Source organism: Phallusia mammillata, chromosome 7, assembly GCF_965637545.1.
Source record: "Phallusia mammillata chromosome 7, kaPhaMamm4.hap1.1, whole genome shotgun sequence".
Classification (NCBI taxonomy): domain Eukaryota; kingdom Metazoa; phylum Chordata; class Ascidiacea; order Phlebobranchia; family Ascidiidae; genus Phallusia; species Phallusia mammillata.
Window position 1 is genome coordinate 19,937,721 of NC_137258.1, and position 26,295 is coordinate 19,964,015.

The window sequence follows — 26,295 nt, forward strand, 5'->3', positions numbered from 1 at the left end:
CGTACATCGTAAGCGAATACATGACATAACCGCTTTAAAAATGATTTTTGCGCTGTCGAATTATATAGCCTATAAAAGCTCCAGATGACAAACGGTTTAAGGTAAACACAAACGGTTTTCACAGGTCAACTCTAAAATACATCCAGTAAAGGCATACAAAATGTCGTTTGAATCTGATCATAACCTCGTAAATGAGAGGCGTGCATCATAAGCGAACGCAGGGCATGACCGCTTCAAAAATGATTTTTGGGCAGTCGACCAATCTAGCCTATACAAGCTCCAAATGACAAACGGTTAAAGATAAACACAAACGGTTTTCACAGGTCAACTCTAAAATACATCCAGTAAAGGCATACAAAATATCGTTTAAATCTGATCATAACCTCGTAAATGAGAGGCGTGCATCATAAGCGAATGCAGGCCGTGACCGCTTTAAATATGATTTTTGCGCAGTCAACCAATGGTATACAAGCTCCAGATGTTAAACGGTTTAAGATAAACACAAACGGTTTTCACAGGTCAACTTTAAAATACATCCAGTAAAGGCATACAAAATGTCGTTTGAATCTGATCATAACCTCGTAAATAAGAGGCGTGCATCATAAGCGAACGCAGGGCATGACCGCTTCAAAAATGATTTTTGGGCAGTCGACCAATCTAGCCTATACAAGCTCCATATTTTAAACGGTTTAAGATAAACACAAACGGTTTTCACAGGTCAACTCCAAAATACAGCTAGTAAACGCATACAAAACATCGTTTAAATGTGATAATAACTTTAAACCGTTTAAAATCTGGAGCCTGTACATGCTATATAGGTAGACCGCGCAAAAATCATTTTACAGCGGTCATGCCCTGCGTTCGCTTATGATGCACGCCTCTCATTTACGAGGTTATGATCAGATTCAAACGATATTTTGTATGCCTTTACTGGATGTATTTTAGAGTTGACCTATGAAAACCGTTTGTGTTTATCTTAAACCGTTTAACATCTGGAGCTTGTATATACCATTGGTTGACTGCGCAAAAATCATATTTAAAGCGGTCACGCCCTGCATTCGCTTATGATGCACGCCTCTCATTTACGAGGTTATGATCAGATTTAAACGATATTTTGTATGCCTTTACTGGATGTATTTTAGAGTTGACCTGTGAAAACCGTTTGTGTTTATCTTTAACCGTTTGTCATCTGGAGCTTTTATAGGCTACATAATTCGACAGCGCAAAAATCATTATTAAAGCGGTCATGCCCTGCATTCGCTTATGATGCACGCCTCTCATTTACGAGGTTATGATCAGATTTAAACGATATTTTGTATGCCTTTACTGGATGTATTTTAGAGTTGACCTGTGAAAACCGTTTGTGTTTACCTTAAACCGTTTGTCATCTGGAGCTTTTATAGGCTACATAATTCGACAGCGCAAAAATCATTTTTAAAGGGGTCATGCCCTGCGTTCGCTTATGATGCACGTCTCTCATTTACGAGGTTATGATCAGATTTAAACGATATTTTGCAAGCGTTTACTGAATGTTGTTTAGAGTTGGCGTGTAAAAACCGTTTACATATACCTCAAGCCGTTAGTGGTCTCAAACACGTTAAAGCCTGTACTAATGAAAATGATGAAACACCAAATGCACAGTGAGGACAACACTTTATTGATGGAAAAAGCACCTTATGAACCCAATTTCCACACTTCAACATTTTCAAGTTGAGTCCCATAGTTATATGAAAGCAGAAATAAATGGGAAGAGAATAAATAATTACATTCACAGCAATTGGTTGATTGGTCAGTTAAAAACCTGCATTTACAAGTACATAGTAGTAGTACATACTAAACAAGGATCTTTAAGTAAACATACTAAAATAAAACAAAAAGGTGAAACAATATTGCACAGCTGAAAATGTAATGATTTGCTCAATTATCAAGAAAATTAAACCGGATATCATGTGAAAAATGAGGTTGAACCACCCAATTGTTACAACATGCTATCATGCAGACTCCTGGTCAAAACTAGAGGTTCTCAATTTATGTCTGATGAATCACTTCACTGTCCGATTCTATATCAGAGTGCAAAACATTCTCAGAATTTACATGAAAATAATCACCATGGAGGTAAAATAATATCAACGTCTACAAATGTTTGAATACAAATTCTTAATTTGGGTATAAGAACTAATAAATAAACTTGTAGGTATAGAACAGTGGAAAAGAAATAGCACATATTCCGATTTGATTCATGTGAAACTAAAGTATGTGGTGCATATCTTGACATACAATTTTCTCCAGTGAGGCAAGTAACAGGTCGTATACATCAATGATTTTGCTGACACTTTAAGAGAGAGCTGTTTTTGTCGACAAAATTCTTCCGCAATGAAAGACTTTCTTCAATTTTTTTGATATGGAATGCTTCTGTTGATTTTTTCAAGCTTTAAGCATTTTTTACGGATGGTGAACTGCAATAAAAAAATAAAGATAAAGTGTATGCTCATTTGACTTGACAATTATGAGTTAAACAAAAGAGGCTTGAGTTTAGTCACCAATAAGCAGTCTAAGTGTTATAAAACAGAGTTAATATTCAATATTGGGGGTTTTAACTGTGCTAAAATTCAAAATAACATCAGCCAGAAATACAGAAAGAGTTGAGTTTAGAAAGGCAGTAACAAGACAGCCACTTACTGTGAATCATTTCAATCCAAATCCAATCTACAAGCCCTCATATGACAGTGTGCTGGTCCTCACTTTGCTTCATACAAAGGTAAGAACTTGAAATTCTTCTCACTGAAAGGTCTCTTTGCATTGCTTCATTGCCAGAACCTCAATGCCAATCAGGTACTTCAATCTTGATTCTTGGCTCATTTTAGTGTTTAACATATTCATTTCACAGCTTAGAATCAATTTGCTTTTGTCTTGCTGTTTTGCAATTAACTGCCATTTTGATATAAAACCCAATTTACCTGCGATTATTATCACAGCAAAAATAATATTTGCCAATAAAAAACAAATTTAATGCTTCACTGCCATTACCGATAAAACCGTCCGCAATCGGGCTGTGTTATAACACAGGTTCTAAAGATTCTAATCCCGCCCGATAAGAAACGCATTATTCTGCGTAACACAGCCGATTTTAATCGGGGACTTCCAGACGGATCGGGTGCAACAAAATAATTTTTTGCACTTGATTTCTATTTCAACTTTCGCTGAAAGAGAAATTAGGTTTGGTTAAGTTTGCAAAAGTGTTTTACTTTCAAAGCTAGTTCTTCAGTGAGTCTACACTTGTTTGTACTCCATTTTCGTGTTTGTAAACATACGTGGATGCCGTTGGGTCACAAGACTTTTTTCGTGCGTAATACTCACGAGTCATGGCTATGTATAGCCCATTAGGCAACTACGTCAATATATGCGTCGGCTCGTTGGGTACTTTATGTTTACACATGTGGACCCCTAAACAACAAAACCAAAAAATGCAAGTTCTAGTCTCTAATTTTTTTGTTTCTCCCATTGATTCTTGTAAACTTGCAATGTAAGCTACACATTTTGGGGGTTCGAAACTTTAGGTCAGTTAAATCTAACTTACCAACACTTTTCGTGATTCTACTTTGGACATTACAAAACTTTTGAAAGAATACTGAAAGGTAATGCATTCTTGTGAGCAGTAAAATGTACGAAAAAAAACGTGTCTGATGTTGAATCAAGCTGAGCAGAACAAACATTAATTCTCGCAGTGGTTCTTTTTTGTGCAGTTAATAAGTAACAAAACTATCGCGTTCAACACACCCTATAGTTAAACCTGACAACGTATGTAAAACTGTTTTAGGACTGTAAGGTAGGTCTTGGGCAAAACTTTAGGAGATGAGAGTAATAGTGCAGACGCCAAGTACTTCCAATAGGAATGCCACACAACAGCGTGCGGACTCAGTAGGCGGATCCGGTATGGGAAAGGAACTGCAATGCAAAGTGAAGTTGGTAAAAGGGGAAGGGCAAGATGATGAAATACGCAGATTTAAACTAATGGAACAACACGGCCCACCAAGCTTCGTAAACCTAATGATCCAAGTAAGAAAATGTTGTTACGCTTCTACGATTTGGTTACAATGCAAAATTAATCTGAATTATTGTTTGTTTACTAAACTATGTGCTGAAGCTTTTAACGAAAGTATTGTCAAACTGCCACGCTTCGGCCTGCCTAGGCTACCTAAAACGCAATTAGTCAAAAGTGAAAGACCACAGCCAGTTACGTGTCAGTTTGCTTGCCCGGTTACGATTTTTCTGTTGACACTGTTAACGGTAAAATACCATTTTGCGCGTGGATCCTTCTTGACTGAAATGACTTGTTGCTGAAGTATTTGCATACAATGGCATTTTACAGTCTGTAGGTACACCATGTTTTTACAATTAGCCTGCAATGTTTAAGTGCAGCAGTAGACAGTATTTATCGAAACTGACACCCAGCTAAACAACACTTTTGTTCTCGAAGGTTAACAAACCAAATCCTATGTCCCACTTCCTTTTTGAGTTGGGTCAATTGTGTAAATAAACCGCAGAATCACCATTGCGCTAAAATGTGCACCCACCCGAAAACAGCTGCACAAGATTATGAAGACCGAAAAAGGGGGGTAGGCTACAACTGATGGAAAGGCTAGACGTGCTGCTGCAGCTACACCGTTGCAAGCGTTATGTAACGTAGACTCCCATTAGATAACGATGTTGGCGCTTTTGGGCATCGATACAGTAGTGCAGCGGTTCTCATTCACTTAACTTCTTGGTCATAACGTACCGTTTAATGTGGACACGGTCCGTGTTGAAGTACGCAGAACCTAATAAATGTTTTAAACTGTATATCGCTGGTCTGTTATTTTAGAAATTAATATATATCCTGGAGTTCATAAGTCTGGTGAGTTTATTTGCATTTTTATGAGCAGAAAGCCACGGGTCCAAAGCGGTTACTTAAGGGGGGCACGGATCCCGAGGGTTACTAATAGGGGGTCACGATCTGTTAAAAGTTGACAACCACTGCTGTAGAGCAACGTTAGTTTGAACCAATCAAGTTGGCATCTATATACTAAACACTACGATAAAAAACATAGGCTAGCTTAATTCCGATATCCGGGCAATAAGAACTAAAAAAAATGTTTGTAGATCGCGTCGATATTTCCTGAACTTCAGTTTGGAAACTTCAAAGTGTTCTGGAAAGACGAGCACGATGAGTTGATCGCTTTCAGTTCAGATATGGAGCTTGCTGCTGCCCTCGACAGCGTCCAGAATGGACTACTCAATTTAACAGTTAAGGTATCACTTTTTCTATATTATACGCCTTTACGTTATTACTTACACTGGACGCCAAATTTTGGAAGCAAAGCAAGTCAAGACGTTATATTTTGTTGTGCCATCTATTTGGTGCTCCTGCCAATTAAATTTTGTTTGTTATTTTTCGGAGATCGCTTTTTGTTGCCAAGCGAACTCGGGTTATACATGTGAATTTTAGCACAGTTTTTTATGACAGCCTACTAAAAAGGATGCAAATGCTTGTGATCAGCCGGTTCGCACCGGTTCTATAGAACAGTCTCACGATTTTTTATAAGATCAGCGAACCGGTTAACATCACTGGTTGCTGTCAAAAGACGTTTTGTAACAGAACCGGTTGAAAAATATGACTTTTGTGATAGAACTGGCTGACTAAAAATTTGAATCCCACCACTGCTTGTGTTTATCTCCTTGTTTCAAAATTTTGTCAAAAAACAAGTTTTGTTTTTCACCCAACGCAATTTTTCAACTTATTATCTTCTCGCCTTTGGGTAGGTGTGCTATAGGTACCATTGTGTGAAGTGAGGTATATGCTCTTTACGAAATCTAAATTCCTCTCTAAAAGAATCGTTAAAAGAGCATTCCATTCAATTTCACGCGGGATGAGAGAGAGACAGCTTTACGATTTAAATTGGGCCTTTATCACGTCCCAAGACTCCCAATCTATAAACAGAAGCAGTAATATAAATTTTCCTGTAGATAGAGGCTGGCATGATGGGCATGGCAGGTTTTCCTGGAGTACATGTTCCACCTGTACCTGGTTTCATGCCTCCTCCAAATCAAGCACCACCCCAGCAGGGGACCTCTCCAGGTTTTCCCCCGGAATCCCACTTTTCCGGTCGTGGTCCCATGGGTCAGTTCGCCTACGGGGCATTCCCTGGGCAACCCAACATGTTTTACGGAATGGGGTCGGGTACCTTCGGTAATCAAGTCCCTCCGGGAGCCGGACCCACATCTTATTCGTGGTCATCGACCTCCAATGATGCTAATGGAAGTCGCCAGCAGGCCCAATACCAGGTATTAAGTGTGGATATATTTGCTGTTGGTTTTTACAATCTGATCACGGTGATATGTGGAGCAAGGGTGATTTGATTTTCATCTGTAAAAGTTTAAAATTGTTTTGGTAATAATTGTTGGAATTGGGATTTTGCAATTGTCATGGAATCCGTTTTCGAAAATGGAATAGCGTGTAATTAACTGTGATTTAAATTTTAAATGGTGACAATCATTGTATATGAAAGAAATGGAGAATGAAAAGCCGTAACGTTAAAAGCCAATCAGCCACACAACCAATAGGGTGCTGCAATTTCGTGTCAAAACTGATGTTGTACGCCGGAATTTGATAACATTGTTAGTACTGCATTGCAGTTTTGGCTTTAAACTTCACGCAGTACTGGCGAATTAGCCTACAGATTGGACTGGATAATGGTAACAAAACAAACAACCGAACAAAAGCAGTCAATTCGTTTATCGTCAAAGCAAATAACAATAAATACAAACCGTCGATGTAAATTAATAGCCAAACACAGTAATGCACCACCAATTTTCGGCCCTTTTGTGATAGTTGCAGCATATTGGAAAAGCTTAGTGGTTGTTTTTTTGCGATTGTTGCTAATGGTTTAGTTCCGTGCGGGCGTGAGTTTACCAATACTCATCACTATATAAGCACCATATAAGAGACAATATGATGTAAAGGGTGCGCTAAAATAAGGCCTTAAACTATATCCACACACACTTTATTTGGGTTGCGCTATTGCGGGTTTTGCTTGACAATTAAGATATTTTATTAGACACGCAAAAGGTAAAGTTACCAATACCGATCGACGTAACACCCAATACGTAAAGTTATCAGGGCGGGAAAGGTTTCGAAACACAGTTAAGAAATGATTTGCTGTATCTGCACCAAAACAAGATTCTTCTTAATTTTGAAATAATTTAATTTTGAAATTTCGTCAACCAGATAAGAACGATTTGCAATACCTTTGTCACAAAAAATCTCGTTAGTGGGTCAAAAGGTGTATCATTAAATAGGATACAGAAGACATAAATAGGTAATATATAGGAAAGCCACCTATCTAGTTTAAAATTTGTAATTCTCAATTCTTTGAACATAGTACCATGAAATTATTCCTTTGTTTTCACCTTTAAAAATCCACTTCATACTTCTTAATATTTCTTAACAATTTTCGAGTCTTGCAAGAAACTCAACTTTTGACCCTAATTGAAAAAAATGATTAATTTATTACAGCAACAACTTTAACTTACTTAATTTATTTGTATTAACAAAGTAAATTACATAACGACCTATTTTTACAAAAAGACAAAATAATTGTAAAAAAAGTTTATTGCAAGTAAAGAAATGCTTTGTACTTCACAGCTACAACTTTCAAATATACTAACTTTCAATGTTTAATAAGGCCGCAACCTCAAAACAACAACAACAACAACCAAAACAACAACAACAACCACCACAACAACAACAACAGCAAGCACAACCTGAGCCACCTAAAAGCTCAACAAAAGAACCTGAACCCACTCCTGCCCCGGCCCCTGACATCAGGTAATAAAAGATAGTTGTAAAACGAAAGTTTTATGTTAGTTTGAAACTTAACATACCAGTCACAAATGCCGAAATAAACGAACAGTTCTCACCAAAATTAAGTTTAAAATGTTTTCCACGGCAATTGCAAAATCACAAGTGTTTAATGACAATAAATGAAAATAGTGATACTGTACTTGTGTTGAACAACAGATAAAGTACAGTACCCTATCGAAATCCAACAATGCATCTACCAAATCTAGTTAGAAAGTTAAGATTACAGTTGTGCGAAAAAGTACATAACCTTTTTCCAGTAATGGCCTGCTTTACTTGCATTAAGTAGGATTTTTCCTCACAGGTCCAGCATCAGTCGCAATCAAGAGAAACTTGAAATGTTGCTTCGAATGAAAAACCTTCCAAGTACTGATGACAGTTGAATGTCTTAACCTTTTTTTAAATATCCTAGTGCAACAAAATTTTTGTTACTTAAAAAGTGTATGCTCATTTGCTCATGAAAGTTACCTGGCTCAGTAAACCATTGTTATTTTTTGTTCATCTTATTATGGTGCTTCTATCCAAACCCCACTAATGACTTCATATAGTTGATTACTTTTAATTTAAAATACCTGTAGTACAATCCATAGCATTTAGCTAAAATATAAAACTGATTAATAATGAATTAAGTTCATACCTTTGTTCCCTTGTGATGTCATATTTTCAATATTTACCAACTTTTGCTTGTATATGCATTTTGTTTAAAATCTGTCTCAGATCATCTGTAATTGTTTTTAAATTCCTCACATTTATTTGGTGCTCTGCGATTATCAATAAATCTTCATTAGTTTGAGCTGTGAATATGATCAACTGAATCAACTGAACTTTTTGCACAGCGTGCGCTGTTGTTGTTTTAGCATTTGCAGAAAAAGCAAAATCATCATCAGAAACAGAGCATTGCTAGACAATCCTATATACTTCTGCTGTATAAACTACAAAAACACAGGATTTTCACCGGAAATTTATGTTTTTGCACATTCAAAGCAGAAAAGCGCTAACATGGCCAATTTTGAAGCACGCGCGCGAGCAAAGCACTTTCCCACAATTTCCACAAACATCTTAAATTGTTTACGATTTCTATGAAATTACGTTTTTTTATTCTTATTTCAGCACAAATATCAATTGCTGCTGTAATAACAAACAGCAAGAGATGGTAACCTAATTATTTTTTATTTTTTTAAATGATTGTTTTTTAATAAGGCGTTGAAAAATACCAGCCGTAAGCAAGCAAGACCAGCTCACTGCTCCGGAACAATACGACAAATGTGCATACGAATATGTATAAAGTACACAACGATGAATTTACAATATTATGGAACTTGCGTCAAAATTGGATACACTGGTACAAAAGGCAAAACGGCCAGAAACGATTTTCTATGTAAATACGTTGCGAAAACCATCTGACACATATCAGGCTTCACAACTGTTGACGCTAATACAACCAAGCATAATTTACAATGTATACAATGAAATGATAACTGCAAAATTACAACATAAGCGCTGCAGCTTTTCTTTGCTGTTTGTTACAAAGCTACTGCTTAAAATCAGTCTTCATTCCGACTTCTATGCGCTATAATTGTTGCTGTCATTTGAAAGTTGAAGTTGATCCGGTATAGTTATTCCAGTGTTGATCGTCAAAGACTTGTTTCCGACTGAAAACGTGGGTCTAATGGCTCGTTTAAAGTCGACCTTAAATGTGTGAAGCCGTCTCCCACTGGCACCGTCAAAGAAAGATAGAAAGCCTGAATCGTAGTCCAGCAGAACTCCTAAACATCGAAGTTTGTTAGATTTATGCTGGCAAACGAGCTGTTGGGTAAAATTAACTTTCAGCAGGTCATGAATCACACCCTAGTATTTCCTTTTACAATTGTGATTTAAATTTTGAAGTACCATGGACCTAACAGTAAAGTTTGGTGTCCTTCAGAATAGCTTTCAAACATGTAAAATCCAAATTTCGCGACACGTACGAGCTAAGGTGTATATCGTCTCAAAATGCTACCCACCTATTTTCTTCGGGAACGGAGTGGGCAAATGTACAGGAATCTCCTTGTTGTCGTGGCGTACGCTCCACTCCTGGTTCGACCTGCATAGTAATTAACACGTCAAAAAACTACTCTAACCACATGTCGATCAAACTGATAGGGAACACTCATGGTAGGCTTATTACCTGCACAAACACCAGGACATGTTGTTCTTGCCGATCCATTCAAAGCGAGGCACATTCGTGTAAGCCACTCCCAAAGTAAATGCCGAGCTCTGACAGACCACAACCTGTATCAAAATGCAGACGTTTTTAATTGATTTTGTCGGATTTGCGCATTTTTGTGAGGCTTTTTGTTCTAAGCTTAGACGCTGACCAGTATCTGGCGGCCTAGCTTTCAAAGCCAGAACATACAGCATTACCAAATACATCCTTTGCGGAATACCTTTTATGAAGAAATTATGACGGGAAATGGGTTAAAAAAAATTAATGTGACCAATTTTGGTTCTTTCAATCTGACCAATTTGTTTGTTTTTTATTTGATTTGTCAAAAAAATATTACTTTCAAAATGATATGATAGAGACTTTATTTCAGCATGCTTTCGTAGTCAACCAGGAATGACTAAATTGGCATTTTACCTTACTTTCTTAACATTAGTTGGCTAGTACCATGTGTCGTTAGTATAATACAACTTCAAGCTCATGTTTAGGTATTGCGTGTTGGTAACTGCAAATCTGATCGTCGTATTGTAAGCTATAGATATTGACCACTTTTTTGGCAACAAAAGTAAGTATATAGCTTTACAGTTCATAAAAGTTTACAGATTAGTGGTGGATGTTGATGTAATCTGCTACTCACCTCCCAGTAATGTCTTCCTCCTTCAATCACAACATTTCCGCTCACACCGCACATAGAGGAGCTGGATCCGGAGTCTTTCGATTTTTTATTGCTGTCTTCTCGTGAAACCGTGTAGCCGTGGTTTGCCAGACGCAGTTTTTTGTGCATCGAGTGAGTGTCAAACGCAAAAGGCATGCCTGCAAAGATACGATGTTGTTTTTATTCAATTAAACGTGTTTTTGCATAAGTGTGTTCCCCTGTTTGAGGTATATCAAAAAGATACTGTGATGTAGAAAACGTGATTATCGGTTTGTAGTTAAATGCACTTATTAAGTAATTGTTGGTAGGTATATCCTATTGGATTATTATACTTAATGAATTATTAGAACAATTATTTTTTAGACATGTACAGTTCTTGACATTTACTTCTTTCGCTATTTCAATACCCAATGTTGAAAAAATTATCTGTTAATGTAAAAATGTATTGTATTTTTAAAAATAATTCCTTAAGATTGAAAAAACGCTTCACCTTTCCAAAACGAGCTTTTAACTTTGCTACTGTATTGCCTAATGTTAAGAAAATTCCTCTTTACTGTTCAAATCTGATGTTTTTTTATAAAAAACGATCGCCTTTAGATTAAAAAAACGCCTTGATGTATCACCGCTTGGAATGGAAGAATTTCACCACTGGGCAGTCAAGGGAAAAATCTAGGACTTGAGTAATGCTAAACCGCCGCAAAGACAAATATATTTAGCTCACCAAGGGTCTTGATGGTCACGATTTCGCTTCTCGTCGAGCCAGCTTTGTTGACAGCCTTCACAGCGAAGATATATCGTGTGCCAGTCTGCATTCCGTGAATGGTGTAGTTGCATTCCTTGATGTTGGGCACGATCTGCAAGCAGAAGAGGGTGACGTGAAAATGGTAATAGGCCGATTCAAATCCAGTCAACGAAATCAGTAAAGCGTGGCTGGATCGTTTTAACACCGTCACCACCCATCGTGGACCAATCTATTACAGCTTACGAACTGTTTGAGGTACTTGCATTTGTTTTTTGTCGGTGGTAATAAAACAAAATTGACTTTTTACCCACTTTTATTGTCTAAACTCATTGAAAACTTTGATCAAGGTCGATGTTGTATTAATATATGCGACTGTTATTTCCGAGCCTCTGGTGACTTGTGATTATGTAATATATTACACACAGTCTAAATTCCTTGGTCTTTCTACAGAAAACACTATATAACTTAATACAAATTTAGCGACCTGTGCATCCTAAGCACAGATTTACTAAGTTTAACGCTCAATTTGGATATGTGGTGAAAGTACGACGAAAAAACAATGAGAAAAAAAATGAGAAAAGGAATCGATAAAATCATCCATCAAGGCATTTGGTGTTATACTACAAACACTGCACCCAAAACCAATATTTAACCAAAACATTTTGCCTATTTGAAAATAACTAAAAAAATGGGTTTGGTTGCAACAGACATTGACGGGAATTTACCATCCAGCCTTCAGTGGGCGTTTCAGGAGTGGTCCATCTATCGTCAATGGCATACTGAAGCTCGTATGACTCTGTGTGGCGGGAATCGCTCGATCGCCATTGGACAGTGACTTTGTCATGTGACTGTGTGCAGAGCTCTTCGCAAATCCGTGGCACTGCAGGTGCTAAAATAGGAAACAAAATATGGTTAGTATTGTTTAAAACAGTGGTTCCCAACACGAGCTGTGGTCCGGGGGGCCACGGGTGTAGATTCACCAGAAACACCCACTAAAAACCATTTTCTTTTTAACATTATTCCCCAATTTAATCGACTATTTCACATACTATTTGTCTATAGTGAGGTTTTTTACAATTACAGATTCTTATTTACGCTACTGAACCTGTTTAAAGCCGAAATTAGTACCAAATTTCAACACGAGATTGCCATTTACATTTTTAGGGGGGCCACAGGTCCTGTAGGGTTACTTGAGGGGGGGCATGAAGCCCAAAAGTTACTTTTAGGGGGCCACGGTCCACGAAAGGTTGGGAACCACTGGTTTAAAACAAGACTACGGTCAAAAGGTTATGTGATATTTGAACCTTATAGGTCGAAACAGTGTGCCTGTCTGCAGCTTTAAACAAGACAAATATGTAAGCATTGTTTGTTGTACTGTGGTCATGAAAAATTCCTGTCGGCTAAATATCCAGGTGCGCTGCGGTCGTACTTGTTAAATAACCGAGACCACTCTATTGCTCACCCATCTGCTTTTCACGTTAAACTTGGCATGACAGCGTTACTCAAGAGAGCGGCGGACGAACAGTTACGCATGGAGTGGGCGATTATTGCCTTGAACGCGTGTAGGGAACCTGTGCCCCATCTTGTCGCTAAAATAACACTGTCCGCGCCTGATTTCGCCTCTAGGGTGCGACTGCATTACACCGCGAGAAATTGCGTGTTTGACTTTTCCGTCGTCAATGGCAACCGCGTTCCCACGATGGCTCGTAAAAAATGTCATTCACGAAACACCAAAAATGCGGAGACTATTTGAGAAGACGGATATTAACGTTAAACCACAAGATAAAATGTTGTGCGTTAAACATAGCTCGGAGTTTCAAATTGCAAACCCCTATAGGCGTATGTTACGAAAGTTAAGGCACAGGCTATAACAGTTAAATAAGTCACACCACACAACACGAGGTATATTATCTTTTTGCTCTGTAATTGAGTGCGTCATCGGAGCACCCTAAGTTTGTGTGCGGAAATACTTGGGTACCGAGCCGAAGAAAAACGTAACAGGAGAGATGGATTTCAAGGGGGCCGTAATGCCAAGTTAGAATAACGGCGAAAGCGCCATGGCAAGTGGTGCAAATCACAATTGTCGCGGTCGTTTCCACAACAAACATTACATCACCGCAAAAAAACCTACATAGGTCAAACTGGCGTAATCGCGAATTATATTCAGCCGCAGCTATAGAGCAAAATGTTGGCCTGTTTAGACGCAATGTTAAGAAAAGGTTAAAATTAACATTTTTCTTCACCAAAAAAGCTGTTTGAAAGGACGTTTCTAGGACAAAACACAAACAAACAATGCAGTTGCGGCTATTGAAAAAAATTTGGGATTTTTTAAAAATATGTTGAGAAAAGGTTTAAAATGAACATTATTCTTCACCAATAAATCTGTTTTAAATATGTTTTGAATAAATGTTGGCCTCTTTTGGACATTGATAAGAAAGGTTTAAATTAACATTTCCTAATCAACACAGCTGTTCTAGCACAAAAAAATACAGCCGTGGCTATTAAAGAACGTCCATATTAGAAAAAGGTTTAAATTAACATTATTCTTCACCAACATATTTAAATCGCTTTTCCAGCACAAAAATGAATACAGCCATGGCTACATAAGAATGATTTTAGCGTTGTGACATGATTTTACAAAAAGGTTTTAATTAACATGTTTCTTCACTAATAAAGCTGAGTTTTAGCCTTGTTTAACAATCTTGAGAAAAGGTTTAGAATTAACACCGCCAACCCGGTTTACCCGGGCATTCAAGGCGTATCAAGCGTATAACTGCTTCAGGGAAATCGCTAATTCGGTGTTATCCTCAACTTTTGACCGGGACAAACCTCAACAAAAAGGCCAAGTCGGCCGGGAAACCTCAATGCGTGTTTGCGTCTGCTTGAGCGGCAAATCAACTTACAACATGGAGCCATTGAAATGTACAGAACGTGTCCGTTGAATTGAGACAAACGAGCTACTTAATGAGAAAGTTGGCCAACAAACGATTTTTGTTTACAGACTGGCGTCACTTTATCGTTACATCGGACTTGCGCAGAACCGACAATTTCTTGAAAAGCCGAAAGACGATTAAGCGAGTTAATGAAGGATTATCGCCGCGTCTTTGAGTCCTATAGTGTTCCGTAGGCATGGCAACACAGTTAACGGGGCATTCGTGCCGCTAGGCGTACTGTCTGAAGTACAGAGACTGGCGCATAGTCTACCAGCAGATCTCTAATTTGTAACCGTCGCGCTATCCACTTTATGACGCTGTTTAATTGTCGCGTAAACAGGGTCTTAATCTCACGCGGGGTCGCGGACTTTGGGCTAGAAAAGGTGCTGCTTAAGAGTTACAAGCAAAACAGGACTTTGGTGCAACGTATCTGATGGATGGCATTCACGATCAGGAGCTTTGGCTTAAGAGTTTCGTGTTTCGTGGGATTATTAATCGCCACAGCTATGCGGTCCGCTGAGCTATATTTAGTCGAAAATGAACACAGAACAAGTCTTGGCCTTTTTTGACCGCAGATCGACCCATCTTTTTAAGTGGACGCGAAGTCAATATTACATCTTCCGCGTCTGAAACTCATGAAAAGGCCATCGAGTCGGTATCGAATCAGACAACACCGTGCCATTATCCTTGATAGATATCGAGATATCGACCGTTCTATAAGGTGCATTACGTAACCTGAGAAAATATACATCCCGTTCAGGGGCCAGAACTCGCTTAATGTCTGGCCTGATATCTGGATACTGGTATGAAAACAAATTCTATAGCATTGTTCGCTGAGTTGGGTCAACAGCGGAGGCTATTGTGCTACATCCTGTCTTTGGAGTAACACAATACACAATAGCACTGAAACTTGTCAGTTGTCAGTAAACACGAGCTACCGGTCATAATATATTACCTGTGTCTGCCCTGTCGCAAAACACGATACGGCTACTGACACAAGTGACAGATTAATTTGTTTTCTAAGTCAGGCAATTTGGTCGCAAAAGGGTACTTTGACGTATCCCGTTGGCGGACAATAACGTTTATAAACGACACCCTTTTTGTGTGCGTAATAGACACAAGAAGAAGTATAGCATAAAGCCACAGCCAAAAGTAGCGTTTTCGCATCTTTTGTCCCAAGCGGGATGGAAGTGAGACGCCCGGATGACTATCCATCTCAAGTGTAAGGATGAAGGCACAAAGGGAGCCCATCAATTGCCGCGTGTGATAACAAAAGGCTGTCGTGACCTTTAACATACGTTAAACGGTGATGTCGCGTGTCGCGTGTTTAATGGACCTGCGCCGTTGCCAGGTCCGTGCGTCACAGGTGGTTGTCTCTCGAAGCCCGGTGTTTCGCCCCCGGTTTGTGGGCCTCACCTTCAAGTGTGTCCAACTTGTTGAGTAGCGTCTTCTCCTGGGTGAAATCCAGGAAAAAACCCGGGGTGGAAAGGTCTTCCGCCTGCGCGCCTACCTTCTTTGCAGAGGTCAAAGCCTGGCTGATTCTGCAAAACCGCACAAAAGAAATTTTCAGTCGGCATTTTGAAAGCGAACCTGCAAGAATGAACCGCAAGCCTAAGCTAGAGTTTTTATGGCAGCTTTGCTCTGTATTATGTTTTCCACGTAAGTGCGACGCGAGACACTTTTTGACTTCCATTTAAGTCTTACAGAAATCTGTATCTAATGCCACGTACACTTTGCGGCTTAGCGTGCGCGGTGACTCAACATTTAGCGAAACAAACACCGGTTATTTTCAAGTACGTACCTTTCTGTTGTGATCTTGGAGTTCTGCAATAAAAAACAACATATTAACTCAATGAATATAATGCTATTGTCAGGCATAATTAATAAACCGTCCTTTTTGGTCATATTACCCTGATGAAGACGCCCCAAATAAGACATCGAAATGTCGGATGAGTCACATATAATTGCCAGTTGATCAAAAGGACAGTTCATATTAACTTAAGTATATACATTTTTTAAAGTAAAACAATAGTTTTTTATTTCAGTCCCAAAAAAAAAAAATAAACACTTCAAGAAAAATTAAACTATTTTTTTTTAAATTGTCGAAAATTCACAGATGGTCATGTGCTCAAATCTTGTTTACTGATCTGTGCCAGATGTATCATCGTAAATTGAAGTTCCTGACAAAGGCTTTTACGGAATGTCGATCACCTGCGACCCGGGGGTTAGGGTGAATCACTCGAGGGGTAGGGAGATTCGCTTTGCCAATGAACGGACACGCGATGTTAAGTGCAGCCAAATTGGGGACAGTAGCAACGTAGCATCCGTAACCTAATATCGAGGCCCAAGCTGACCTGGCGCCTGAAAAAGGACCCCGTTGGCCCGCGAGAAGTGCCAACTGACCCGGAAACTGACAAATCTGACAAACAATGCCCGACTGCGTGACCTTTAACCCACACTGTGGACAGTGGTAAGGGAATTTTGTTTTTTTAAGTGAGACACCAACAGTACCTTCTAACAATTTGCAGGCTTCATGAAACACTAAACTAAACGATTCACATTTTAACACGCAAATAAATCTACAAATTAAAACGGAGAAATACAGCTTGTGATTACAGTTTAGCAAAACGAGGGTTGGTCATTCATAAGGGAATATAAAACCGGTCATAAATCGACGGCAGATGCCGATATAAGCTTCTCCTATTAACCAAAGCAGTAATTATTCAAGTTACCATAAATTTGCATTTTACCAGTACAGGGCCTGTAGGTTTTAATTAAGCACTTCTAGGTAAATTCAGCATATTTTTCGAGCACTTAACACCGCGGTAAAAGCATTTATCAGCATGGGAACGTGTCTTCGATCAAAGGGGATTGGCCGTTATCGGTTTTTGAGGCTATTGTTTTCCGCAAGATGATGTTACTGCAACCAGCGCTGCTTTGAACTAGAGTTGCGTTAAACCTTCGCGGAATGCAGACAGCTCTTGGCGGAAAGCGTCCCATCAACATAAAGCAGTTTATCACATACCCTGGTCTGCATTTCGACATTTAAAACGCTTTGAGCAGGCGCTAAAAGAAGCCAAGAAATTCAGTCTTGCTCAAGATCGGCAAAACCGTTTCGCATCACCCAAGGGCTAGTGGTTATAGGTAAAGAACAAATGAAAATAGGCGAAACCAAAAAATTGATATGTGTAAACTTCTTCTCGTTGTAAGAAGTTTGAATGAGGTACCACAACAAATTAGCTGGTGTTCTACCTTTACAATGGGGTCGATGAAGTTATTAAAATGGAAACACCATGGTACTGATTTGTACCGATCTGGCATTGCTAAATAGCAATTTAACATATAAATGTGGATATAGCATTGTCTGACTTGTACTGTTCATTGAGTTGAAAACCAAAAAAAAGTCATCAACAACAATTAGATTGGTTGTACCAGCGTCGAGCTGTTGTAATTGGCACTCATCAGCAGATTATGTCGGCCGTAATTTGACGAAATTACAACGGTCCGGGTTTAACGATCCGCAACGCGTGAAAGCAAGGAGCAAATCTGGCGAACGATCTCGAAGCATTTTCTTGCGGCCGCGCGGCCTTTATGTGCGTGTGCGTCACGGCAAGTTTCGTTGAGACGCTGTCAAGACCCCGTGGCTGGCCAAACATGGCTTCACGACATTGAAAAACATGTTGACAGTGTGCTTTATGTGCATAGTGCAGTGGAAAGGTCAACTGGGTTTGCTAAAAATGACTCTCTACAGCAGTGGTTCCCAACCGGGGAGAAATCCTAGAACTTGAGGGGAGGAATTTACTTTAAGTTTTACCTTTACAAAGCGGACAGTGTTGTGGTCTTGTTGAGCCGTTTCGGATGCATGTGCAATGGCTGAATCGAGATGTTCCATGCACTGCTTGCCAGCTTGAAGACTTTGTGACAAGCGACGGATTCTGTTGCCCTGTGAATACAATTTGCAACATTAATTTGTCACCTGTACTAGGTTTTGTGTGTTTATTTGTATTCGGATTGACTTCATAATCAAGACCAATTACACGAAAAGCGATTAGCCTTTCTGCATTTACACTTTACGTCGGGAAATTCTCTTAAGGTGTCCGCTAAGTAACAGTGTGTTTATTTGAGTGCGTGGAATTCTAGGAAATGTTTGTGGCCCGGCAGGCCAAGCTTAAGCGACTGCTGCCTCACGGGATATTCGATTAGCGGTGATTTATGGTTTTGTGACACCAAATCCCGCTTGCTGTAAATCGTATTGACAAGTTTAGGCGTCTTATGGCAACGTAACAATATCTGCAGAACTGATAGGCATAACACGACTCGCCCGATGCAAAAACCGCAAAAATAACGCTAGTTTGGAGAAATGATAAAACTGCCAACTGCTGCCAAATGCAGAACAATAGGCTTCAACTTAAACCGACAGCCGTGGTACGGTTTGTTTGTTTCACAACGTTTCATTCGACAGTGTTGACAGTCAATTTACGCGGTTATGGACGAATGTCAACTCCAGCACGGTTGAACACATTATCGCTTGCACCAACGGCCGTTTGTTGCAGACAAACACAAAAAAACACAAGGGTCCGGATAAACTCGACAAACCGCACCACTAAACAGTTAAAATTAAAAAAGCAAACCAAAACAAAAGCAGAACCTAGTAATGCTCGATTTTCCATAAGTTTCTAAAAAGCTGAAGCTCATTTTCGAGTTTACAAAGCAAAAAACGGTATTGGCTGACGTTTTTGCGGCCTAAACTCCACGCTTGGGTGACATAAGTATACACTACAGGCAATTTCGAATAGTGAATCATCGCTACTTCGTGCTCAGTTGCAAAAACTAGCAAAGCCAAGGGCTCAAGGAATTTAGTGAATTAGTGTATCAAAGTAAAGTGCATCTGCTACAACAGCTGACAACTTCAAAAAACAGCAACTTGATCTCAGAAAAGCAATCAACACGGGACCTACTTCACACAAGATTTTAAAGGTACGGTTGATATTCTTTGACCCGTATAGGCCAACAAACAAACGGTTGAATTGCAGCAAGTTTTTGGAAGCTAAGTTGCAGCTACCTGACACTTTGGCGGTGCAAATTCCACGCGCCTGGTGCCAGAGTTCAGTGGCCGAAGTGTCGTAGAATTATGTCTGGAGGTCGCCATGGTTGCGCAAGTAATTGCTTACAGTCGCTGAGCGGACTACTGGGTTGTTTACTCGTAACGGCCCATAATGTGAAAATTGGTGGTCGACGTTCCAGACGCCAGTATAAGTGGCTACAAGCTATACCGTATATGTTGCCTCGTTGACTATTAAGTCCAACCCAGTGTATCCCAATCTTTTTTGACGAATTTCTTCCTTAATAATTTGAAACATTTTCATTACTCCCTAATATACTGCATAGTAAATGCTAAACCATACAAAGATAATTTAAAATTGGGTATTTTATCAACTTCACAGGTCAAATACAAATACTTAAGTGTATATTTACAAACCATATGTAGAAATAAGGCAAATACATCCCTTGGGGGGAATTCCTACCCGGTTGGGAACCACTATAACCCGTGCGAAGCAAAAACAAACACTTTTTTTTTAAATCGGAATTTTTGTTTTCCAATAAGCTGCCAAGTTCGAGTGCATAAATATGATCTAGCGTGGGATCGTCTTGTCCTGCACTGAAACCTAATACTAGATACCCACATTTGTCATAGGCGCAAGTCAAAAAACCCATTCAGTTCTGTTTAAGGAGGAAATGAATCACAACCCAACCTTCGCAGACCAATCTGTGCTGTGAGCCCGATCGGGGTCAAGCTTGGTGGATGTGAATCAGGCCAGAGGCAAAGCGTTCGCAAACAGACGGAAGCGCTGGAGCATCAGACAAATGAAAGTGTTCCGCTTCGAAACCGAGACGAATGTGTGCCCCATCTGCGCCCACACACCTTGTGTTTACCAGACCGGGAGCGACCCCACAAGTTTTACCCCTTCGGAGGAAAACTAATATTGCCCCAGTGGAACCCAATGCCAATCACTGCAGTGAGCAACAAAGACACTTAATTAGTGCGACCATATTACAACCATGGCAAAATTTAGACTAACGAAACCCTGGTTAATTCATCAAAGACATGTGATGCAACCAGATTGCAAACGTGGCAAAATTTAGACCAACGAAACACCATTTATGCAAATTGCAGTAAACGCAGTGCGACCAGATTGCAACCATCGTAAGATTAGGACCAACGAAACACCATTTATAGAAATTACAGTCAGCGTAAATCCACCAAAGACTTGTAATGCGACCATATTGCAACCATGGTAGGATTTAGACCAGCAAAACACCCGTTATTTAAAATACATTAAACGAAAATTCACCCAATACACTCAGTGCAACCACATTACAACTAGTGTAAGATTTATGGAGTATTTGCCACTCACTTTGGTTTCTTTGATTTTGGTGGCTATGGCTTCTTTTCGTTCCTGGATGATTCTAATCAAGGTATCGCATTCGGCCTGTAGCTTTGCTTCCTGGGCCGCGGCGTTGTCCTAAAAACATACAAGTGTTAATGTCAGTGACCGCACGCTCGTGCATACCTAACAAGTCAGTACTGATATTGGCAGATCTACATACGCCATTGAGCGTGCCGCTTAAACATAGCAACACCAGTGAAAGGAGGTTGAAGGCATACCACGGACATTATCGCGGCAAGATCACGCTTGTGGGGACATATTGCGCATGCCTTCTTTCGCCAGTCAGCTGTACCTATGCTAGGGTGTAAACAGGCTGCCAGACCAGATCGTTCGTGCAATATGTTGCAATGTTGTTAAATTTGGAGAGGTCGAGCGATTGAAAGGCGATAAGATCGACGTTTTTCGCGCGATAACGATCAAAGTTGACGTGCCAACAGATCCCGACATTGCCTTGTCTGTCAGTCTCATCGTGCTCTGCTGGTCAGCGTAAGTCCAACGGGATGACCAGTGTGTTTCTAACTGAGCCGGTGCGGTCAACTTTGGATGACCACCGAGGGAGTTGTGAAACAAAGGACCTTATGTTTCGATAATTGAATCTATTTTTAGCAAAATATATCTAAATTTTCTGCAGTGTGTTCGGGGACTAATGGGCTATAATCACTTTTTCTCTAGATCCATTCTCTACCTCGACTCTTGTGCGCATGCAGTGCATTTTGTTCAACTGTTCCTATGGTTTTCGTTGTTGAACTTTATGACCAAAATTGGCATTGTTTAGCACCTCCTATGGTGCTATGCTCATCTCAACTTTATTAATACCACCAAGTCATACATGGCAGTAGGTTGAAACCAGTTACAAATTTTGTTTGGTTGTTTGTATGCATTCGCGCAGATTGAGGGGAAGATATAGCAGCGTGAAATTGTCCATACTATATGTTCACTATAACCATACTAGATTCCGCGAGCTCTTCTCAACCTTACTAGATCAGTATCACTGGTCTAGATGACAGGGTCGGTTTAGTCATGCCCCGAAAGTAATGCGACGTGTCCATGTACCGACCATAGAGACCGTGGGTGGTTTGCTTACATAGTAACTGAAAACCAAGGCCAGTGCATACTTCCCTTTGCGTTCAGTCAACACGGTCAGCGAGCGGTTGCAAAGAGGTCCAGGCGTTAAGGTACACGAACCTGTGAAAGGGGCCTTATCTACGGCTCTCAGTCATGATCCATCAGCACTGCAACTTGCGGTCAACGGGACTTAAGGGGAGCAAGAGATATCCGTCGCGCCTTAGCACGCAGCGGAGAAACGTCTGTTTGCTATGTGTAAGGGGCGGTAATGCATTTGCTATGGTAAAACGGGAGATTAGGAATCAATTTAAAGATGCCAGCGTACGTGCGAAACTCACATAAACATTTTTTTAAGTAAGTTGAATTCGGTTTTAATATATTTTTATAGCGTAGCCTTCAAGTACACTAACCTAGCGCGACAGACAAAAAAATTCAAAAAAAGTTTTGACTGGAAAACAATAACACATCAACCATCAGTGACAAAATAGTCCTGTCAACTTGTTACCCAAAGAACGTGTCACTTTGTTCATTGCCAGGATTGTATACCGGAAAATTTGGTTATGCCTTTAAGCAATGATGGATTGGATTAGTCCTAACCCCTTTCCGACAGATTCTGCTTTGCCCAACTGCGGTATGACATTGTAACGCTCCGTACAGTGTTATGACAAGTTTAGTGCTGCGTGTACATCCCAATATAGTGGGAATTCAAATGTTACGGGGAAATAAATGTGGGAAAGGCAAAATAAGCCTAGTTTTGTTGGTTGTACGTTTAGACTGTGAAATCTTTAAATTAGACAAGGCCTCGGTAACAAATGTTTTTAGTGTCTTTACTGTTTTACGAAATTGTTTAACAATTTTAATTGCATGGATAAAGTGACAATGCAAACACAATTGACTTGGCTTGACTTGCCTGGCCTCGGGTTAAAATTACTGTATTACTTAAAAGATTTCCATAAATAGGAATTAGCTGCAAAAACGTTAATGCAGACCAACTAAGCACTATGCACATAAATTACATTTAACGCAAATACGTGACGTAATAATAAAAACTGTGACGTAACCGTAAATTATAGAAACAGATAATTTTTGCCAAACTATTTACAAAGTATTTGGAAGGAATGCTAACCAATTGTAACATATACAAATGTAAACCCATCATTGGCCAATATAAACCTAGTAATCGTTGTTTACAACTTCTCGCTCAAGCGTATATTACCGTGGCTTTGAAAACAGACAACATAAATTGCATGTTACAAGATCACGTGAAAGCCAACAGACAACAGTTTTCTGTGTCCGTGTTCCTTCAGGCGAGGCGGTTTTGTTGCCTTTCGCAAAACAGCACTTGCGCAACATGCCACAACAAATTGCGCCAAATGTTTGGGTTTTTTTGCTCAGTCGCCAAATTACAACCTTTCAAAATGAGGCAATCCTTTTGTAAGGCGAGAGCTTCATTAGACGAAAAGTCGAAAACAACAAAAAATGTGTTTTTTTGATTTATTTGCTAGTTACAATAATTACTGCACAGGTGGAGATTAAAGATGCGTTTACATCCGTCATTGCAAGACTTATATGTGGTGTTTCCAAAAATGGCACAGCCCTGTATGGAGCCCTAAAAACATTTTTGCGGTCACTGATGATGGTTGCTATTGGTAACGAGTGAGTTTATTGGAAAATCCACTTTTAAAGTAATTCCGTGCATAACTTTGTCGACAGGTAATCCGCACTTGGAGAGTGAGCCACATAATTACCTTGTCAGTAGAGCTGGGTTAGCGCATTAGCGAGATACCGTGGATTATCAAGAGATATCGAATTTCGTGCCGCACTTGCATTTGAAACAACAATGCGGCCATAAACAGCCTTACCCACAAACTGAACTTGACTTGCAGATTGACCGTCGCAAAATGTTACAGATCACTTCTGTTTAATATAACATGTTGTTTCCGTCGATTTTCGTGAGAAACTGAACGCACACAGTTACCCTGTGCTTATTAGCGAGACCAGTGTCGCCTGATACCGGCCACATTTACGGAACCGTTTAACCCGTTGCGGTTGCTTCTGGGTGTAATTACCAACGAAATACAAGCTATGCCTTTGCCTGACAACATTTGTTTCGGACGTGTCATTTTCCACAGATTAGAACTTCGGCGCTGCTTTCCCGCCTAGGTCGAGGCTTGGCCGCACGCGACCCAAAAGTGGAACATATAAATATAGCTCGGGCAGTCGTGTTGTTAATTGTGGTGTTTTTTCTCGGCTCACATTAAATTTAGGTGCTATATGACAAATGTTCTCAACTGGGAGTCAATTTCCACCCAATAAGTAAATTTGTGTTGATGGTGAATGTCAACAAACTATTTTCGAGGGAGCGAAATTGCTAGGTTTAAACACACCTAGGTAAAGTTTTATCTGGGAAAACAACTAAGGGAAAACGAGGGCAAAAAAGTTGACACATGGGGTAGTAATCAAAGAAATAAAAAATCGGCCATTGTCTAACCTCAGTTTGTTGGCAAGCTTCCACAAAAGCACTGAGGGCTCTCTCCATCTCGGCTTTTTGCTTCGTCATGTTAGACACGTGACTTTCAAGTTCGCCCTGCAAGCGGGGAAAGTCAATGTTATTTCAACTTGCCGCTGAGTGACTAATTACACGTTGAAGTTCAAGAACGATTCGCGGGCACGACCAAAAACACTGTCTGACCGTTTATGACGTCACAACTTGTTTTGTTGTATTTGCTGACGCCGCTGTTTATTGTGACGCAACGGCATACGTGCGTCATCAAACGCGTCCGCGGGTCATCCGATATCGCGTGGACACTGTCCGGAAAAGCCTTTGACGCCAGTGGCAGGTCAACGTAAACATCCCGAAAAAATCACGTGACCATACGGCTGACGAGATCCCCACACGCGAAAGGAAATCATTTTGCCGCCTTATTAACTCAAGCAGGTGCAGAACCATGAGGGAAAGAGCAATTAGTCGACATGTCGAGATTATCACCGGTGCTCATCAACACCACAGAGGTTATGCTTAATGAGTTTTCGTGACTTCGTACTGGGCCCGTGCATAATTGGCGGCCCGATGAAAAATCACTTATATGAGAAACGTGTATCCGATATCTCCACAATGTTTTAGCCAATTAGGTGCGCAAAAGCTTAGCAAAAAAATCACATCCCAACCATTCACTATAGTTTTCATAAAAAACGCTGCTCTGTATTATTCAATATACATAACACTTCTCAATGCTTTAGTTTTCAATACCCCAAATTTAGTATAAATGACAGGTTTGTGTGGATAGGATAGAGGTGTGTCTGGGTTACATCAACGCCTGTTGTAAAGAGTAATTTCGACACGAATTTAGGAGAAATTACATTTCAATGTCATCGCCCACTTATTTTGAGATCTTTCGCACGCATACAACAAAAACTATAAAAGGGGTGATTTCCACAAGGGGGGAAAACGCCCACATATGTATTTTGGTTCTGTTTCTACTGTGTATATTAGATGTAACGTTTTGCATTGGTTCCTCCTTCTTTTTTACAACATATTTGTTTCTGCCTGTGGCAGCCGAATGGAGGTACGAGTTTAAATTTTTTTTTCCAAAACTAAAGGCTTATGACCGAAACTGAAACTTTTTTTAATATTTATCTTCACATTTATTGATGTTTACCTTCTTTTTTTGGCACCAATCGTCAACATTTTGGACATCATGGTTTCCATGTTCTTGCGCCAGACTGCATATCTTGCACAGGGCCACGTCGCAGTTTGCACAATAAAGATCTGCCCGCTCCTGTAAGAACAAAAACAGCCAATAATGTTACAATCGCAAGATCGAAACCAGCGATTCTTAACCTGTTGGTAATTTACAACCAAAAAAATAGTTTGACATTTTTGGGGGGTAATAACTTTTTCAGTTTCGTTACGTCATCATTTTGTGACGTTATAATGGGTAATTTTGTTTTTCTTTGAAAAAGGATAAAAAAATGCATGTTGTTTTCCACAGGGTAAAGATACTAAAAAAGAACTACTAATTTAAACCAACGAACTTTGACCATTAATGTTTCTCGATAACTGCATGCGTCAATGATTTAAAACCATTTGATTGAGAATACTTCATGCAAAATCAATCAAGAAGACTTGTTTACTGTGGTTTGCCGCGGCGCCGGAATATGCCCAACAGATTTCCTGCATTGCAACAAGCTATAAGGTGGGCCCAACACGCGGCAAAGGCAAAGTGAATCAAAGCGGCAGAGAACCGCGAGACAACCCGGCGTCAAACGGACAAGTTCATAAGCTCGAGTCTAAACAAGGAGCCAAACTTGACGCAATCAACAAAACGCCTCGTACTTTACTTCGAACTCT

The 26,295-nt window shown here is 39.8% G+C and overlaps 2 protein-coding genes across 4 annotated transcripts in view; one reads left to right on the forward strand and one right to left on the reverse strand.

Annotated features, from left to right (window-relative positions):
• Positions 1–1,636: 1,636 nt before the first annotated feature.
• Positions 1,637–26,295, reverse strand: part of LOC145239221 (E3 ubiquitin-protein ligase Midline-1-like) — a 31,423-nt gene continuing 6,764 nt past the window's right edge. Inside the window, exons 4-20 of one of the 2 annotated variants that reach the window (XM_080102506.1) lie at positions 25,604–25,723; positions 24,436–24,531; positions 20,847–20,954; positions 18,245–18,373; positions 16,232–16,254; positions 15,847–15,971; positions 12,223–12,386; positions 11,477–11,609; positions 10,738–10,913; positions 10,065–10,168; positions 9,901–9,980; positions 8,723–9,663; positions 8,535–8,658; positions 8,366–8,469; positions 7,422–8,305; positions 2,680–6,403; positions 1,637–2,456 (exon numbers count right to left, since the gene is read on the reverse strand). In XM_080102506.1, the coding sequence (XP_079958632.1) occupies positions 9,461–9,663; positions 9,901–9,980; positions 10,065–10,168; positions 10,738–10,913; positions 11,477–11,609; positions 12,223–12,386; positions 15,847–15,971; positions 16,232–16,254; positions 18,245–18,373; positions 20,847–20,954; positions 24,436–24,531; positions 25,604–25,723 (1,461 nt within the window). In that variant the 3' untranslated portion in view covers positions 1,637–2,456; positions 2,680–6,403; positions 7,422–8,305; ... (1 more) ...; positions 8,535–8,658; positions 8,723–9,460. Of the gene's footprint in view, positions 2,457–2,679; positions 6,404–7,421; positions 8,470–8,534; positions 8,659–8,722; positions 9,664–9,900; positions 9,981–10,064; positions 10,169–10,737; positions 10,914–11,476; positions 11,610–12,222; positions 12,387–15,846; positions 15,972–16,231; positions 16,255–18,244; positions 18,374–20,846; positions 20,955–24,435; positions 24,532–25,603; positions 25,724–26,295 lie in introns of both variants that reach the window. The other variant, XM_080102507.1, reaches the window with a different exon arrangement.
• Positions 3,853–8,690, forward strand: LOC145239224 (uncharacterized). Of its 2 annotated transcripts, none has more exons than XM_080102511.1 (5): positions 3,853–4,056; positions 5,140–5,289; positions 6,004–6,321; positions 7,722–7,864; positions 8,202–8,690. In XM_080102511.1, exons 1-5 carry the CDS (start codon positions 3,853–3,855, stop codon positions 8,278–8,280), a joined length of 894 nt encoding a protein of 297 aa, XP_079958637.1. In that variant the 3' UTR covers positions 8,281–8,690. The 2 variants fall into 2 exon arrangements, with proteins under 2 accessions (XP_079958637.1, XP_079958638.1); XM_080102512.1 differs by having other exon boundaries at positions 5,140–5,283.

What these genes read in the sequence shown, in the direction of transcription:
- LOC145239224 (XM_080102511.1), top strand. Translation starts at nt 3,853, where the DNA reads ATGAGAGTAATAGTGCAGACGCCAAGTACTTCCAATAGGAATGCCACA. An exon ending in TCGTAAACCTAATGATCCAA is followed by an intron (nt 4,057 to 5,139) that starts GTAAGAAAATGT and finishes AAATGTTTGTAG; the next exon opens with ATCGCGTCGATATTTCCTGA. An exon ending in GCCAGCAGGCCCAATACCAG is followed by an intron (nt 6,322 to 7,721) that starts GTATTAAGTGTG and finishes ATGTTTAATAAG; the next exon opens with GCCGCAACCTCAAAACAACA.